Source organism: Sturnira hondurensis, unplaced genomic scaffold, assembly GCF_014824575.4.
Source record: "Sturnira hondurensis isolate 20B ecotype Veracruz unplaced genomic scaffold, ASM1482457v3 Scaffold0006713, whole genome shotgun sequence".
Lineage (NCBI taxonomy): Eukaryota > Metazoa > Chordata > Mammalia > Chiroptera > Phyllostomidae > Sturnira > Sturnira hondurensis.
In genome coordinates this window covers 2,266,098-2,285,666 of record NW_028079344.1, presented here as the reverse complement: position 1 = coordinate 2,285,666, position 19,569 = coordinate 2,266,098, and the positions used below count along the sequence as shown (strand labels likewise).

Here is a 19,569-nt window from a genome sequence, read left to right as displayed (position 1 = left end):
TTTCATTTTTTTGCATGTAGCTGTCCAGTTCTCCCAACACCATTTGTTGAAAAGGCTATCTTTACTCCATTTTATGTTATTGCCCCCTTTGTCGAATATTAATTGACTGTAGAGAGTTGGGTTTATTTCTGGGCTCTCTGTTCTATTCCATTGGTCTATGTGCCTGTTTTTGTGCCAGTACCAGGCTGTTTTGATTACAGTGGCCTTGTAATACAGTTTGATATCAGGTATTGTGATCCCTCCTACTTTGTTCTTCTTTCTCAAAATTGCAGCAGCTATTCGGGGTCTTTTCTGGTTCCATATAAATTTTTGAAGTGTTTGTTCTATGTCTGTGAAATACGCCATTGGTACTTTAATAGGTATTGCATTGAATCTGTAAATTGCTTTGGGTAGTATGGACATTTTGATGATGTTAATTCTTCCAATCCATGAACACGGTATACGTCTCCATTTGTTTGTGTCTTCCTTGATTTCATTCTTCAGTGTTGTGTAGTTTTCTACATACAGGTCTTTTACCTCCTTGGTTAGGTTTATTCCCAGGTATTTTATCTCTGTTTTTCCTATATTGAATGGGATTTTTTTTCTTGATTTCTGCTGCTTCATTCTTGGTATACAAAAATGCCTTTTATTTCTGGATATTGACTTTGTATTTCGATGTTTTGCCAAATTCATTTATTAGTTAAAGCAATTTTTTGTTAGAGGCTATAGGATTTTCCATGTACACTATCATGTCATCTGCAAAGAGTGCCAGTTTTGTTTCCTCCTTTCTGATTTGGATGCCTTTTATTTCCTTTTCTTGTCTGATCGCTGTGGCTAGAACTTCTAATACTATATTGAATAGAAGTGCGGAAAGTGTTTCTATGTTAGTGGAAAAGATTTTAGTTTTTGCCCATTGAGTATGATGTTGGCTGTAGGTCTTTCATATATGGCCTTTATTATGTTGAGGAATGCTCCCTCTATTCCCACTTTGCTGAGTGTCTTTATCATAAATGCGTGTTGTACCTTATCAAAAGCTTTTTCCACGCCTATTGATATGACCATGTGGTTTCTGTCTTTGATTTTGTTTATGTGGTGTATTACATTTACTGACTTGCAGATATTGAAACATCCTTGCATCCCTGGGATGAATCCCACTTGGTCATGGTGTATGATCTTTTTGATGTATTGTTGCATGTGATTTGCCAATATTTTGTTGAGGATTTTAGCATCTATGTTCATCAGCGATATTGGCTTTAAGTTTTCTTTCTTTGTTGTGTCTCTGTGTGGTTTTGGAATTAGGATGATGCTGGCTTCATGAAAAAAGTTTGGGAGTTTTCCATCATTTGGGATTTTTTGAAATAGTCTGTGAAGAATAGAGGTTAGCTCTTCCTTAAAAGCTTTGTAGAATTCTCCTGTGAAACCATCTGGTCCAGGGCGTTTGTGCTATGGGAGTTTTTTGATTACTTCGTCAATTTCATCTGCTCCTATTGGCCTGTTCAGGTTTTCTGCTTCTTTTTCATTGAGTTTTGGAAGATTATATTTTTCTAGAAATTTGTCCATTTCACCTAGGTTTTCAAATTTCTTGGAATACAGTTCTGCATAGTAATTTCTTGTAATCCCTTCTATTTCTGTGGTATCAGTTGTAATCTCTCCTCTTTCATTTCTGATTGTGTTTATTTGTGTCCTCTCTCTTCTTTTCTTGATGAGCCTACTTAAAGGTTTGTCTATTTTGTTTATCTTTTCAAAAAACCAACTCCTGGATTTCTTGATCCTTAGAATTGTGCTTTTAGTTTTTATGTCATTTAATTCTGCTCTGATCTTGGTTATTTCCTTCCTTCTACTTGCTCTGGGCTGTCTTTGTTGTTGTTCCTCGAGTTCTAGCAGGCGTCGGGTTAGGTTGTTTGTTTGAAATGTTTCTATCTTCTTTAGGTAGGCCTGTATTGCTATGAACTTCCCTCTCAGGACTGCTTTCACTGTGTCCCACAGGTTTTGGGTTCTTGTGAGTTCATTTTCATTTGTTTCCAGAAACTTTTTGATTTCTTCCCTAATTTCAGTCTTGACCCATTCATTGTTTAATAGCATACCATTCAGTCTCCATGATTTTGGGTGTTTTGGGTGTTTTCCTGTGGAGTTGGTTTCCAATTTCAGTCCCTTGTGATCAAAGAAAATGCTTTGTATAATTTCTATTTTCCTGAATTTGTTGAGAATTCGTTTATTTCCTGAATTCGTTTTGTGTCCTATCATGTGGTCTATCTTTGAAAACGTTCCATGTGCATTGGAAAAGAATGTGTATTTAGCTTCATTGGGATGGAGGGCTCTATATATATCAATTAGGTCCATTTCATCTAGGGTGTTATTTAATGCTGCAATATCGTTGTTGATATTTTGTTTGGAAGATCTGTCCATTTTTGACAGTGGGGTGTTAAAATCCCCTACTGTAATTGTGTTGCTGTCAATATCTTTCTTGGGGTCCTCTAGGATTTTCTTTATATATTTGGGTTCTCCTATGTTGGGTGCATGTATATTTACGATGTTAATGTGTTCTTGGTGGACTCTTCCCTTGAGTATTATGAAGTGACCTTCTGGGTCTCTCTTTATGGCTCTTTTTTTGAAGTCTATTTTGTCTGATATGAGAATTGCTACCCCGGCTTTTTTTTCTTGTCCATTTGCTTGGAAAATTTGTTTCCATCCTTTCACTTTTAGTCTGTGATGGTCTTTTGACCTGAGGTGGGTTTCTTGTGGGCAGGATATGTGTGGGTCATGCTTTCTTATCCATTCAGCTATTCTATGTCTTTTAATTGGTGCATTGAATCCATTTACATTTAAGGTTATTATTGAAAGGTACTTATTCATTGCCATTTGTGTACCTGTGTTCCTCTCTATCTCTCTCTTTTCCTTCCTTTCCTAAAGCAGCCCTTTTAGTAATTCTTGTAGAGCTGGTTTTTTGGAGGCGTATTCTTTTAGACTTCTTTTGTCTTGGAAGCTCTCTATTTGGCCTTCTATCTTGATTGAGAGCCTTGCTGGGTAAAGTAGCCTTGGTTGTAGGCCTCTGTTTCTCATTACTTGGAATATTTCCTGCCATTCTCTTCTTGCTTGGAATGTTTCCATTGAGAAGTCAGTAGCCAACCTTATTGGGACCCCCTTGTATGTTACTTCCTTTTTCTCCCTTGCTGCCTTTAGGATTCTCTCTTTGTCTTGGAGTTTTGCCATTTTAATGATGATGTGTCTTGCAGTAGGCCTCTTTGGGTTCCACCTGCCTGGGACTCTCTGCGATTCCTGGATTCGTGTGACTTTCTCTCCCCTCATCTTAGGAAAATTTTCTGTTATTACTCTTTCAAGTAGGTTTTCTATCCCTTGTTCTTCTTCCTCTCCTTCTGGTATTCCTATTATTTGGATATTATTACATTTCATATTGTCTTGGATTTCTCTTAAATTCTCCTCATTTTTTCTGATTCTCTTTTCCATTATTGGTCTGCCTAGGAGATTCTTTCTACCCTGTCTTCAATCTCGCTTATGCAGTATTCTGCCTCATGGATCCTCCTCTTCATACCTTCTACGTGTTCTTCAGTTCAGAAATTGTATTCTTCATTTCCTCTTGGCCTTTGCTGATGGTTTCTATTTCCTTTTTCATATTGGTATAGTTTGCGGAGAGTTCACTGTAGCTCCCCTGTAGTTTCTGGTAGCTCGTTGTAAGCTCTTTGAATTTTCTGATCACCAGTGATTTGAATTCCACATCTGATAGTTGACTTGCCTCTGTTTCATCTAACATTCTTTCTGAGACTTCCTCCTTTTCTTTCATTTGGGGATTGTTTCTTTGTCTTCCCATTGTTTGTGTTGCTCTTCTTGTTGGCCTCAGCTTCTGAAATTGATCCATTCTGATTCCCTGGGTTTATGGTGTGAACTTCTGTGGTAGGATGCCTGTGAAATTCAGTGGTGCAGTCTCCTGCAGGTATCTTGGTGTTTTCCGCTTCCACCTACTCCTCTGGTTGGTTTCCAGCTGGTCAAACGTTTTCTTCTGGTCTCACTTGCTGCAGAAGCCTGAGGGGCTGTTAGTGTGGCCTTTCTCGCATCTCGGTGAACTCAGCTGGTGTTGCCAGTGCCCTCCCAAGATCCAGACTGGCACCTCTCTCCCGTGCCCCACTGAGTGCAGATTTTTCCTCAGGCTTTCCAGCTCTGGTCTGGCGTTAGGGTGTGGGGTCCAAGCCAGGCTTTCCTGGTTTCGCAGGCTTGGGCGTGGACCTTTCCCAGTGCTGTGGCTGAACACACGGGGCAACTCACAATTCTTCCAAGCCGGCAACCATGGCCTGACTCCCAGGTTTTGCAGTCTGCGCCCAGCTGGGTAGGGAGGGAGCTGGCTACTGGCTCTCTTCCAGGGGTCCTGTCAGCAGCCCGAGACTCCCCAAGACTGTGGGAGAGCCGGCTCAGGCCCCGTGCTATGGGGAACGCACTGGCGACTCTTAGTTCCCCAAGCTGGCAACCGCAGCCTGGATCCATGGGTTATCAGAGCTCTCTGGTTTGCTTCCCAATGCCCACTCCTCTCTCTGCCACTACAGGCAAACGGATCTCTCCTGGTGTTTTGCACCCTGATCCAGATCTGCGCCCTGCTGGATAGGGAGGGTGCTGGTGACTAATTCTCTCCCAGGGTTGTTGTTGCCCGCCCTCAGCTCTCAGAGACCAGGGCGACCCCACCAGGGCTCTGGCGCAGCCCAGCGGAGGGCCTGCCGCTGCCTCTGCGCTGCTCCCTCGTATCTGGTTGATCTGCGGTCATCTCCTCTCCTCAACCTCTGGTCATTCAGTGTCCGCTACACTTTCTGGCATCCTACCTACCTATATGCTGGGTCCCTGTTGGGTATCCGCTGTGCTCCTCCACAGATCAGCCCGGTTTTTCTCCGGCGAGTAGAGGGAAGCGAAATCCTTTGTCCTACTCCACCGCCATCTTCCTAAAGGTCTTTCTGTTGGGAAACAGGCAGCTGTAGCACGATTACCCAGGTACACTCCAGGAAGAGCGCCAGAGAGCCAGAACCAACCAGTGCAGGAGCCGGAGAGCTGGAGCCCAGTTTCTATTTTTCTTATTTTCATAAATAGGAAAGCCATCCTGTAAATAACTCTTCAAAAATAGCTTCTCTGTAATATGCTGAATATTTTAAAAACCAAGTCTCAAGTTTGGCCTTCAGCATTGAGTCCACATGGCAGTAAGGCTGGAGCCTGGGGGAACACACAATGGGGAGATGTTGGAGTTCATTGAACCCCGGGGGCCTGCTGCTGTTTTGTATGAGAAGTCCTTGACTGCATCTTCACTGTGCACGTCCCTGCATGGTGTGGTCGCCCTGCACAAAGCACAGGTGGCGACTGTCAGCTCCATGCCTCAGATCCATAGCCTCCTGGATGCAGACTCTTCTCTAGCTGGTACTCTCCTTGTAGCTATTTTCCTACCATTTTGAAAATAAGCCTTAAATGTATTTTTGAAAAACCACTTATTTCAATGTACCCTCTTCTAATAATAACAGTCTCACTAAATCATGATGCAAGGGAGGATTATCTCAGCTTAGTGGGAAAAAACCTGAGTTTGTGGACTGTTTGTAAAGGCATATAAAGGTATGACATCTAAATGTACAATAAGATCATGATTTTATATGTGGAAGAAAGAGAAAATAGACTATTTCAAGGCAATTCCCGAGAGCAGAACTGGGGCTAATGGATAGAAATGTAAGGACACATTTTACTTCAACCTAAGGGAAGCCCAGCTAGCATACATAACTAGGTTTGGGCAGAGCACTGTACCTTGTGGGGGTGATGCTGTTGCTAGAGGTGGCCCGCTGGAAATCAGCTCCTGCATCAAGAGAAACTCCAGGCCCCTTACCCCCCCAAGAGGCCACTGCAGCAGAGTTGGTGCCCACACCAAGCCTGAGTCCACGCCACCTGACTCCAGATCCTCCTCCTACTCATTTAGTAACCTTGAGAAAATTACTGAACACCTCTCTGCCTCAGTGTCCTCCCCTGTAATAGGGTTGATCATTTTGAGGAATTGATATTCAGAAGAATTTTAAACTTAGAACAGTACGTGACAGGTACGTGGTAAGTGCCATGCAATTATTAAATATAAGTAAGGAAAATGTTTTCTAAGGTGTCTGAGATACTCTGGAGTGTCTCCTTTGTGCTAAGGAGTAAACCAGATGGACATAGACTCAAACTCCATGCAGCTCATAGCTTGTTCTGGAGAGAGAGAGAGCTGGCCAGGCCACAGCCTGGAGGACTTCCATGACAAAGGAAGCTTGGGCAGGGGGCTCACATCGGTACCTAGAACTCAGGGAAGACATGTCGTGGACCAGGGAGGGAAGGAGATGGTGGAAGATGTTCCTGGAAGAGGAAGAGACATGAACCTGGAGAGCTGGGGCCTGATGATTCCCAGCATCCTCAGCTGCTGCAGGCACTTAGAGTCTCTGCTAACTCAGGTCCATGTTTTTTACAGCTGCTGGCTCTTTCATTCATTCATGTATTCATTCGCTTAACTTTACTAACAGGTAAAATCTAGAACTTCTTATTGCAAAAAGGTATTTTTAAATTACCCAATAACAATTTTATTTAGTTAGAAACATATATAATTGTTTCAAGTTGTTGCAAATACTGATCTTGTGCTATTTGAATAAAACTGTTGGGGGAAAACAGTATTTATTCTCATAGTGTCCTTGTAGAAAATAATGGCTATAATCATAATTCCACTTTTTAATTATTTTTACTGCAGAGCTTAAAATAACCAAAAGAATTATGTAACTATTATTATAATGCATAATTTTCTAAAAGTTTTGTTTGAAGGACCTCTTGGTAGAATCATTTTGTTTGGTGAGCTACAAATGGTGAAGCTCATTTGGTGTAAATTAATAGCTCTGATTATGCCTAATCTTAAATTAAAAAAAAAAAACAAATATCAACATGCTCTAAAAGAATTTACCCAGGATAGCCTATCATTAACCTAGGGGGTGAAATATGAAAAAAAAAGTTTGGAAATAGAGAGTGAAATATCAACAGCTGACCCCCTACTTGTGACAGTGGGTACATTTCCTTTCAAATGCAGTGGAACGTCCTAAACTCTTGTGAGTTCAGTTCACAGAGACTTGCCAGGGGCTCTGTGAAATCTGAACATGGGGTGTTCCATTGCCCATTTCCCCTGGGCCGAAGTTGCCCCCAGATTTACCTCGGACATTCATCCCATTCGGAAAGACAAGGATATATCTTTAGAAAGCATTGCTTGGAGACCTAGAAGTCTCTAGTGAAGGTTTATATGGAGATAAGGCAGTATGTGAATCAGAACAGTGTCACGGGGTCTTCCTTACACATCACAAATGCCCTAAAACAACTTTGATGTCAAGTGCAATAAAGAGAACAAAGTTCTGAGGCCACCAGAACCCCTTTCTCAGGACTTTCAGATACTACAGACTACCTAAAAATGTCCATCTGCTCTGTTTCACAGTCCGTCCACCCATACCCTCCCCCACCAGTGGCCTTTCTAGAACCTAAATCAGAAAGAGTTCTCCTTGTGTAAAATTCTGCCATGACTTCCCAGGAGCTTCAGGGCAATGCTCACAGTGCTTAATGTGGCTTAGGGGAGCATGTGGTATGCACACAACTTGCTCTCCAGCCTCATGTCTCACGTCTTCCCTCATATCAGAGTGTACTTTCATCATATCAGCTTGCAGTGGCTCCTCAGATACATTACGCAGTTCCACATCTCCTTAGTGGAGCACGTGTTGTTCCTCTGCCAGGTGGGAGGGGCTTGGGAGACGCCCCCAAGCCCCTCCCACCTGACAAGCATGAGTTGACCTGAGGACCCAGCTTGAGCAGTTCCTCCCATGACCTACCATCATTCCCTCTTTGTCCCATCTGTGAACTCAGTACTTGAATCTATCATTGCATTTCTTTCATTGTCTCAACTAATTCTTTTCACCTGCCTTGCCAGTAGGACCATTAATTTCTAGGATGAAAAACAAGTCATGTTTATTTTTGTCTTCAGAGTAGCTGGCATAGCTTTGGATGAATGCATGCAACATTGCTAAAAGTCTAGATCCCAGGGGCCACTGGATAAGAGGGAGGAAAAGGAATAGAAGTCTGAGAAAGAACACTGCCAATGCCATGGGGAAAAGTCAACCAAGGGTACTCACCTGCCCATCTTTCAGGGTGGCCAGTTCCACCCCAGACTGAAACAGCCAGTGGTGAAATTTTCAGATGAAATAATATTTTACAGCTAAGCAGAACTCCAGTTCAGAAGTTGTTCCCAACAATTTTAATGTGACTGGAGTTGACATACTAAAATTTTATTATAGAAATTTTAAAGGTGAGTTAGCTAAGAAAAGGGTATTTTTATAATTCCTTGCTATTTTAAATTTGGTAAAACTGTTTTTGACACTGCTGCCTGTGAATTTCTCTTTGTTTTACTTCTATGATCTTCCTCTTTTCCTACTCTAGTTATGGTAGGATAAGGATGAAACTAAATGAACAGGTAAAAAGAATGTGCAGCTCTGGTGTAGACAAAAGATACAAATATCAAGTGACAAATAGTGTGTGACTTGTGGAGAGTCATTTAAAGTCAGCCAACAGAACTTTTAAGTATCTATTAACCAAAAAGTCCTACACATCTTGGGGGCCAAATGAGAAATAGGCTCTTCCCTAAAAAATCTACTGACCATCTACTCATTTAACATGAATCTATTAAACTCTTACCATGTGCAAAGCCCTAGACTAAGCATTAGGTGTGCAATAATTGAGAATACAGACAGATGTACACTTATTTAAGTAAAGAGTATGAGAATGAAAAGGATAATACATTATCAGAGAAAATGAAAGTAATGTCCAGGGTGAGAGGAACCTAATATACTTGGGAGTCAGAAAGAGCCTATCTATGGAAGTACCTTTGCATCTGATCTCCTGAGAGTTAGCGAAGCAAGGAGAAGGGCTGGGAGTATTTCAAGAGGAAAGAACAGCAAGACATATTTAAGGGACAGAAAGGATTTCTATGGCTGGAACGTGAGACGGGCGGACAGAGGTATGAGATGAGGTCAGAGAAGTGGGGATATATATAAGTAAATTGTGGAGAAAGAAAATACTATTCAATCCCAGGTACTATGTATTTTTTTGTACATGTATTTCATTTGAACTTCATAATCACTCTTTATTGCTGCTGTCATCCAAAAGGTATCACCAGTAGACACTAGAACAGAAAGGTAGTCCATCTACATTCATTGCAAAAGCAAGGGGAGCATTTTAAAGACTAATAGGAATTCTTTAGGTATCTATTGGATTTTCAGGACTCAGGTCTCTAGGTTGAGCTGATGACTATCTTTTCTATTAGAGAAAAGACAGTTTATAGAGAAGGAAGTGTCGGGTTCAGAAAGGTTAAGTAACATGCCCAAGGTCACACAGCTTGGTTCTGGAATAGCTGGAATTGGAACCTAGGTCTCTCTCATTCTGAAAACGGTGCCTGCTCTTTCCACAACAATGTGCTTCAGGCAAAATAAAAGAATTGGTATCTAATATTCATTGTCATGGAAAACAGGAAGGGGTATTTAATGTGAATAAAGAAAAATCTGATAGTGTTACAAGTCCTTCATTAAAGTGAAAGGAGCTGGGGCAGAGAAAATGGTCTATTAGTTCCTTCTACCTCCAAAAAACCTGTGGTTCCATGAAGGGTCTCTGTCCCGCTAGAGGCAAGGGCTCTGGTGTATATTGTTCATAGTTCTACCTGAGCTCAGTTTTATTTAATAAATGCCATAAATTGCTATCTATGCAGATAAACAAAATTAATAATGACAGGATGCAGGGAGCAAGACATGTTTATTTTCTTAATAGCAGCCCTTTTTGATAGGCAAACAGCTAATTTTGGGTTTGTGGCTAAATTTCATTTGCTTGTAGGTGAAGTTGCTCGGTTTTACTAAAGTAAGAGACATTCTTTCTGTGCGACAGTTGCCGTGTATCCTGAAGCCTCTCATGTGAATTGCTAGCAAGAAAACATTGCCTTCTCTGTGTACTATTGTTCTCTTCAGGCTTATTTCTTGCAAGGAGGCATAGTTTTCTTTGAGTAAAAGATTCTCTGGGATACATAAACAGGCACTTAACCAAGAGCGGAGTTACAAAGCTGCTGCCATTTTAGAAGATTCACTTTCTGTAGCTGGAATGGAAAATTGCTGGCACAGCAGTTGGCAGGACAAGGAACCTTTCTACCGGAATGAACCCAGTTTCTACCCTGAGGGTCTCTTCCCAGCAACCCTCCATCGAATCACTGTCAAAATAATCTTCTTAAAATCCTTCTTTGATCCTCTTACTTCCCATTTTAAAAGCTTCTCCTGCCTTCCCACAGCTGAAAGGATAAAACCCAAAGACCCCCGGCTCACATTCAGAAGTTTTACCTTAGGCTTCCATTTATCTTTCAGGCACTATCTCTGATGGCGCCCGTGTTAGAAACTGGCCTCAGCTCCACCTGCCTGGAGGGTTGTATTTTTCCCAGCTGGACTGTAAGATCTTTACTTGCCTTGTCTCCTCATCCTACCACCACTCACCCCTGTACCCACCTCCCACAGCATCTGCCCGCCCTTTGCATACCCTGCAGTGGGAACTATCCAAATTGATTATTCACTGAGTCAGATTTATTGAGCTCCTAGTATATGTTAGGCATAGTGAAAAAAGACAAGGTGCTGCCCTCAGGGAACAACTAATCATATTGTTTGAAAAGCCGTGAGATTGTGGCTAGCCTATGTGATTTAAGCCTTTGCTTCACAAAGTATGTTCCTTAGGCGAACGTTATTAGCATCCTCTGAGAGCTTATAATAGCTGTAGAATCTCATTCCCCCACCATCCATTCTGCATTTATAAGATATTCCCATGATCTGCATTGCACAGAAGAATACAGGAGCTCTGCTTTAAGACTCACAGAGAAAGGAGAGGGGGTCAAAATGGTGAAGTATGAAGATCCCGACCGACATCACCTCCTCCCATGGACATACAACAGTATAACTGCATGGAAAACAACTATCACTGAGAATGACCTGAAGACTAGCAAAACAGATTTTCTACAACTGAAGATATAAAGAAAAAGCCACATTGAAATGGGGAGGAGTGGCAGAGATGTGGCCTAGTCAGAGTGCACACCCCAGGGGTGGTGTCTTACAGGCAGGAAGGATATCAAAACCCCAAAGGTCCTTCCTGAAGATCAAGGAACATGTCCAAGACTCACATCCGGCCCCTCACCCAAGTGAGCTGTACCAGGTAGAGAAGCCACCACAACATTTGGCTTTGAAAACCAGCGGGGCTGCACCCAGAAGAGCTGAATGGCTGTAGGAAAACTAGACTGTACTTGTAAAGGGCTCACACACTGGCTAACTTGCTCTGAGCCCCAGAGAAGAGGCAGCAGTGTGAAAAGCTCATGGATCATACATGAAGGAGATATAGTGACAAATTTTAGGATGACTGCTGGAGATGTAGGTGTGTTTTCCAGACATGGAAGTGCTATCAGGCACCTTTTTCTTTTACTCGTCTTTCACCAGTTGGCCTGATGCTAGCAGATACCATAGCTGACACTCTCCATTAAACTTCCTAACACCATTTGCCCCACCCAGTGTTCCCCAGAGGTCCCACCCTGCCCAGGACCCTTCTGAAGTGGCCCCTGCTTCATCTCACCTGGTGGGCTGCCTTGGTCAGGAGTGGTGCCTCTCCAAAATGGCCCTCACTCTGGGAGACCAACCCACCCATCGGCACACCCCAGTTGCAGCTGGGCCTCCAAGACAGTCAGCCTGAGAACCACACCACTCACCAGCACACCCACAGCAATTGAAACTTCCATCAATAGCAGGGAGCGCTTAATCCACACAAAGGAAGCCCCCAGAGCACCTGGGTCAGGTGACCAGGAAGATTGAGTCACAGCCCCACAGAACACCATCGACATAAAATCACACTTTCAAAACTGGGAGGTATAGGTGCTTTACCGAATGCATAGAAACAAATGCAGAGAGTCAGGCAAAATGATGAGACAAAGGAATATATTCCAAAAGAAAAAAATAACACAAAACCCTAGAAAAAGAACTGAACAAACGGTAGATAAGCATTATATGAAATAAAGAGTTAAAAGGAATGGTCATAAAGATGCTCACCAAATTTGGGGGAAGAATGGGTGAAACTAGTGAGAACAACAGGGAGATAGAGAACATAAAAAAAGAGCTGACCAGAACTGAAGAATACAATAACTGAAATGAAAAAAAAAAAAATACATTAGAGGAAATTAACATCAGATCAAACAGTACAGAACACATCGGCAATCTGGAAGACAAGGCAGTAGAAACTGTTCAATTGGGGCATCAAACACACAAGCACACACAAAGAATTATAAAAATGAGAATAGTTTAAAGGACTTTGGGGTGATAACATGTTCAAATTTGTATTATAGGAATCCCAGAAAGAGAAAGAGAGAAAGGGATGGAAAATCTGTTTGAAGAAGTGATGGCTAAAACTCTCCTAAGCAGGTGAAGGAAATAGACACTGAAGTCAGGGCAGTACAGAGAGTCCCAGCACTGTGAGCCCAAAGAGGCCCACACCAAGACACATCAAAATTCACATGTCAAAAGTTACAGATAAACAGAGACTCTTAAAATAAGTCAGAGAAAAACAGCTAGTCAGCAGAAACTTTACAGGACAGCGGGGACTGGTGTGATATGCTCTTGGTGATGAAAAGGATAAACCTACAGCAAGTAATCTGCCTGGCAAGGCCGTTAGTGAGAAACAAAAGAAAGAAACAGATCTCCCCAGGCAAGCAAAAGCTAGAGGAAATCATCACCACTACATCAACATTATAGGGAATGTTAAAAGGACTTTTCTAAAAGAAAAAAAAAAAGCTAAAACTATAAAAAACAAAATATATGAAAGAAAAAATTCAGATCAATCATTTATAAAGCTAATAGAAATGTTCAAAGACAAGAGCAGTAAAATTATCTATGTGGGGACCCCCAAAACACTGGAATTACCTCCTGGAGGCCAAGCCCCTTGTAGTACAAGCTTCTCCTTCTAGGTGAGTGTTCTAGGAACCCACCTGTATCAGTGTCAGCTAACATTGTTGTGAGAGGCTGCATTCAGCTTCCGTAATTTTTTTTGAAGACTCAGTGCATTTGCTCATTTCATGATGAGTGATTTATGGGCTCACCTGCCCACATGACGCTGAGTGTTCAGCAGTTTCAACATAAACGGTAGGACCTCTGTGCCCCCCGCTCCTGTTCACTCGATCTCACCTCAAGTGACGTTTTTGTTTTCCTCGCTGAAAAAAAGTCCTCAAAGGGAAACACTTTGCTGCTGGGGAAGAGGTGAAACAAAAAATTGCAGAAGCACTAACAGGTATCAAATTTGACTAGTTCAAAAAGTGGAGCAGTGGAAAAGGTCTTGATAGGTGTATTGCATAAAATGGAGAGTACTTTGGAAGTGAGTGAAGTTTAAACATGTCAGAAAAAATACAAATTTTTTTATAAATAAATTCCTGGTGTTTTGGGTACCCTCTTGTAAATCCATAATAATCAGGGGATATGCATGAATACATGCAGTAAATGTAAAATATGATGTCAAAAACATAAAATATTATTGGGTGAACAAAAATGAATTGCTTTTGGGGGAAAGGATTAAATGTGGGAGGTAGGGGTGGAGAGGGGAGGGGAGAGGGATGGGGAAAATGGGGACAACTGTAATTGAACAATTTAAAAAATGAATTGCTTTAAACCTTCTCTCCTTTCATACAACACTAAAAAAATGAATTGCTTTTAGAATGCATTCGACTTAAGGTACCATCAACTTAAAATGGACCGCTATGTCCATTTTATACGTGATGTCCAGGTTTTTATACCTGAATTTTATGGTATCTACAAGCCAAAAGCCTATTATAATAGATATAAAAAATATAAAAAGGAAAGTCATCAGATTAGAAGGAAAAGAGCAAGAGAAGAAAGGAACAGAGAACTACAAAAATAACCAGAAAACAATGAACAACATGCCAATAAGTACATACCTATCAATAATTATTTTAAATGTAAATAGACTAAGTGCTGCAATTAAAAGAGAGGGTGGCTGAGTGGATAAAAAACAAGACATATGTATTCTGTCTACAAGAGACTTACTTTAGATTTGAAGGTATGTATACACTGCAAGTGAAAGGATGAAAAAATAGGCAAATGGAAATCAAAAGAAAGCTGGGTTAGAAATATTTGTGTCAGACAACATAGATTTAAAGCATAAACTGTTACAAAAGCAGAGGGTGGTATTGCATAGTGATGCAGGGATCCATCCAACAAGAGGATACGATGCTTGTAAACATCTGTGCACCCAAGATGAGAGCACTTACAGACATAAATCAAATATGAACACACATAAAGGGAGAGAATGGCAGTAAAACAATAATAGGAGGGGATCTTAACACCTCACTTACATTAATGGATAGATTATCCAGACAGATGAAGAACAAGGAAACATTGCTGTTAAATGTCACATTAGATCAGATGAATTTAATAGATGGAAACAGAACATTTCATCCATGAACAGCATAATATACATTCTTTTCCAGTGCACATGGAACATTCTCCAGGATACATCACATTTTAGGTCACAAGACAAGTCTCAACAAATTTAAGAAGGTTGAAATCATAACGAGCACCTTTTCCAACCATAATAATATAAAACTAGAAATCAATTGCAAGAGGAAAACTGAAAAGAAAACCCACACAGACATGCAGAAAATAAACAATGTGAAAAAGAACAGGACCATGAAGAAATCAAAGAGGAAATAAAAAAATATCTTGTGACAAATGAAAATGGAAACACAACTTTACAAATGAAACACAGCAAAAGCAGGTCTAGGAGGGAAGTTTGTAACAAATCTCAAGAAACAAGAAAAATCTTAAAATGTCTAAACTTGCACGTAAAGAAACTGGACAATAAATAACAAGCAAAACCCAAAATTAGCAAAAGAAGGAAATTATGAGTATCAGAGGAGAAATAAATGAAATAAAGACTAAAAAAATAGAAAAAGTTAATGAACCTCAGAACTGGTTCTATGAAAAAGTGAACAAATTAATAAATCCATTAGCCAGACTCATCAAGAAAAAAGGGGGCCCAAATAAATAAAATCAGAAATGGGTGAGAAGTTACAACCAACACCACAGAAATACAAAGGGTCATAAGAGAATATTACAACCAATTATATGCCAACAAATTGGACAGTGTCTCTGGTAAGTGACTTGAATTGTCAGGTCACATGATTATACTCATCTTTATTATCCTATTTCCAGAAATCCCTAGGAAAAGGAATTATACCATCTCCTTCAGGGATTCACTCAAGGCAACCCCTTGAAGAGGAAGACTATGTCTTGTAAAATGCCCTGTCCTGCTCAGTGCTTGCGCACTGCCTTGCCCACACTGGGTAAACAGAATTTAATATTTAACAACTGGATGGTGCAGGAGAGGCACTAAATATATATTTATTGAATAAATAGAGAAGAAATGAAGACCCACTTTTTCGGGTCCAGCACAATCATTGAAGCTTCGGGGGAAGATGGGAAAGATCTGCTGCCTCCTGTCCCTGTAAAGTCGTCTGTCCGTCCTGGGTTTTGAAGCCCCTCCTGAAGCCGTCCCTTAGCCGTCCCTACTCTGAACTAAATCTCCCTTCTTTCAGAAGTTTTCATAGGTTTTCAATTCTGAAACTTTCAAGTTTTGTCTCTACTGTTAATTTTTTCTAATTTTCATCTCTAGTTCATCTCAGCCCTAGCCATCTTGCTGGCCTTTTTCTAGCCCTGCCTGGCCCCTAAAGGCCATGGGGTTCGACATGCTAGGACCTGCCTCATGAGTGTGCTCACCGTGGCAGTCACCATCAGGGTCTCCTGAGAGAAGCAGTCCCAGTGGGAGGAGAGGAGGGAACATGCCTGTCACGAAAATGGAGAGAAGACCCCAGGCTAGCAGCGTTCAACCCTGCTGACAGGAGCTTGTAAAAGTACCAGGGTCCGCTCCCCATCTGCAACCCCCAGAAATTCTGACTCAGTTGGTGTGGGCATCACCAGATTTTAAACTCTCCGCAGCTGATGTTCATCTGACTTAAGAACCACTGATGGAGCCCATCTACATTACTTGAAGAAAAAAAAGGAAAACATGCCAAAGGGGGAAATTGTGTGTGTTGTGTGTGTGTGTGTGCATGTATGTATAGCAAAAGTAGGTTTACAGTTCATGTGGAAAATAATACAGTAATAAGTAATAATACAATAAGAAACTCTGTTTCCCATACTTACATCTGTAAACCCACTTTTGCCTACCCCCACACATGTGTATGTGCATGTTGCATGCATACATACATTGACAGGATTTACACTGAAGCCTCATTTCTCTGGACTTTGGCGATTCTGGACTTTATGACAGTTTTGTGCAATTGGCTAAGTTTACCTTTCCCACCTATAGAAAAGTGAGTACTATAAACAAGAGGGCTTTAAAATGTTTTATAGAAATTAGATTGTTTTTGTAAGGATTTCGATTCAAACACTGACTTGAGCTAAATATAATTTACATTCCCAATTACAGAACTAAAATTTTGGAAGGCAGCAGCAAGCACTGTGCATATATTATGCAGAGTTCCTCTAACAATTGTAGATTTGCTTTCATTACCTTGTTTATTATCACTTGTACTAAAATTCTATTTATACTTTAATCACTTTAAAATAATGTTTATCCCCATTGGAATTCAGCTGCTTATACACAGAATCGTTCCTACAAGCACATCACTGGAAGACGACTTCCCCGAATGGCGAATGGCGCGGCTTTAGGGGGCCTGCTCCCCCCGAGGCGCGCAGATCTGCTGAAGTGCTACAGCAGCGGCCTCCAGCCATTCCCCACCCCGTGGCCCGTGTACACTACTTACTAAAATGCGGTGGCACATCGAAAATTGTATTTTTGCCAACCTGACAAACAATTGGTACACTTTTAACTCATTCACACTGCACAGCTATTGTTTTGTTGGCTGTTGTCATTTTTTTATTTGACAATCGAAGTCGGTGCCCCTGACTACATAGGCAGGTATTGCATGTTTTAAAAATTCTTGTGGCTCACGGGTTGAAAATCACTGCACTACAGTGTTCTGGCAAGTGAGGTCTCTGCTGTTTCAGGCAGATTCAGATGATTAGGGGTCTGACAGTCACCAGAATAATTCAAATAATGACTTTATGCAAGAAATTTCATTATTTCTAATAGCTTACAGTGGTTCAATATTTTAATGCAATTATGGTTAATTATGTATTGTAATAGGCCTTGGCTAGGCTTTGAATCTTGGTCTAAGTAAAAAACAGCTAATGGAAATTTTTCTCTAGTTGTTTTTTTAAAACAAGGAATTAAGTCCTAAAGTGAAACTGAATGCAAATCTAATAGGCAATCTCTTGCCAGAGAAAATATTGGCATAATTACATTTAAATACCTACTTTATCAGTTTAATTGGTTATTTCCCTACCTTTCCACTTACCTCATTTTAGAAATTTCTGTTGTGTTGGGTGAAATTTTACCAAAAGGCAGTCTGAGTGAGGGAGATGTTGAGAAACACATATCAAATAATGTTATTTATTATAATCACCATTAAAGGTAGACAGGAAGAGGGAGTTGGATGTAATGCCCAGGATGAGGTTTGGGATTTCATTTATTGCTGTTGCCCATTCTGGTTCGATGCTAAAGATGGACATAAATAGCAAGAACTAAAGTATAGCTTGCTTCTAGTTAGTGTGTCCACTGGCTGCTAAGCCATAATGCGGAGTTTCTGATTACATTTCCACACTCCTGGGGTTTGCCTGCAGTCAGGGCTTGAGTGAGGGAGGGCCATGGAGAAGTGTTAAAATTAATGGGAATTTGTTGAGCCTTAACTTTCTTTCTTCTTTTGAGAAATAAGCCCATTTTCAAGTGCGCGCTCACTCTGCCCGCCTACATTCCACTTCTCATTCCATAGCACCCTTTCTCTTCCCCAGGGGAGAAAAGAAGGACTAAAAGAAGGGAGCCATACAGGGGACACTGAGAAACTTCCCACTCTCAGCCTTTTAGAACCACTGAGGTGGCCCCTCTGCAAGGGCCCCGTGGAGGTGTGGGCACCTGGAGCTTGGCAGCCAGACTCGTAGGCCTCAGCAGAGCACAAGATCTCAAAGGCATCTTAAACAGACATTTCTAACCTGCCCACTTACAGGAGGAAATACCTACTTGCTCATTCACGTGGAAGTTACCTACTTTCTGGCTTGGAAAAGAAGGTAGGAAAAAAAGGGGAGGGGAGCCCTGGCTGGCATAGCTCAGTGGATTGAGCGTGGGCCTGCGAACCACACGATTGCGGTTCAATTCCCAGTCAGGGCACATGCCTGGGTTGCAGGCCAGTTCCTGGCAGGAGACTCACCAGAGGCAACCATACATTGATATTTCTCTCCTTCCCTTCCCCCCTAAAGATAAATAAATAAATAAATCTTTTAAAAAAAATAAAGGGGGGGGAATAATTCCCAGCATTTATATAGTGCTATCCCATACAAGTGATTTAACTCCCTTAACAAACCTGTGTTTACTGACTCCATTCTCCAGTTGGTAAACTGAGGTTCTGAAAAAGTTCAGCATCTAGGTGAAGTTTACACAGTGAATGCACCGAAGTCCAAACCTGGACCCAGGACTGCAGCCCAAGTCCGGGCATTGTCCATGCCCTTCTGTGAGTCACAGCAGCCATCTGCCCACTCAGGCATTTCCCAGGACAGGACAGGCTCTCCTGCATAGAGCTTTTTGGTTTTGCTTTCAGCAGAATTTAATGATGCCTATTTTGAAATCTTCCTTAAGGACACACATTAAAGTTTAGGCAAGGGAAAAAAACAGCTACCAGAGATAAGGCAGGAAGATGAAACCTCCCTTTAGGTTTATTAAATGTCACCTCATGTGATGACATTGCATGTGAACACTGACATGGACACCTCGTAGAGGTGAGAAAACAGCACTTGGTGAATGGGAAGGGCAGTGAGGGGGACGTCAGGTGCTCTGTGACTTGACAGATCTGATGAATCCTAGGCAACTGGCATATTGAGAACAGTGGTATCTCACAAGACTCTTGTGAAGCTCAGATACCTTGGGTGTAAACTGCACTTTTGACCCTATAGAAGCCTCTACAGATAAAAGGTATCCTAATTGGTATATCTTTACTGGTCCATAGTCTGAGTGCAGCAGACTGGGCCACTAAAGGCATGCCTCTCTCTCAGCCTCTCTCAGCACCTGATTTCGTTCCCATTGACCCAGTTGCTTCACCTGTACCATCTTTCTGGATTGGTTGCTCTCTTTGATCAGTTCACTCCTGATTGCAGACCTAAACCAAGACCCACGTTATTGCACCCCTTGGTTCTGGGAGGGCCTACCTGTGCACCCTCTCCTCCACTATGTCCCTCTGTGACCCTCCCCATCCACCCCTCAGGCCCTAGCTACAAAATCTGTCCACTGAGTTAGCCTGTCTCCTGGGGTCCAACTGTAGTGCCCTCCCTCCCCAACCCTTTAGTCCATAAGCTGCCCCCTCTGTTCTCCGTCCTGGTCTCCCTCCTGTAC

General features: G+C 41.7%; 1 protein-coding gene across 1 annotated transcript in view; it reads left to right on the top strand.

Annotated features, from left to right (window-relative positions):
* The window catches only part of L3MBTL4 (L3MBTL histone methyl-lysine binding protein 4), a 277,084-nt gene extending 260,187 nt beyond the window's left edge, over positions 1-16,897 (top strand). The window contains exon 16 of the mRNA XM_037050371.1: positions 16,722-16,897. Within this exon, the coding sequence (XP_036906266.1) occupies positions 16,722-16,897 (176 nt within the window). The remainder of the gene's footprint in view (positions 1-16,721) is intronic.
* The last annotated feature ends 2,672 nt before the right edge of the window (positions 16,898-19,569 follow it).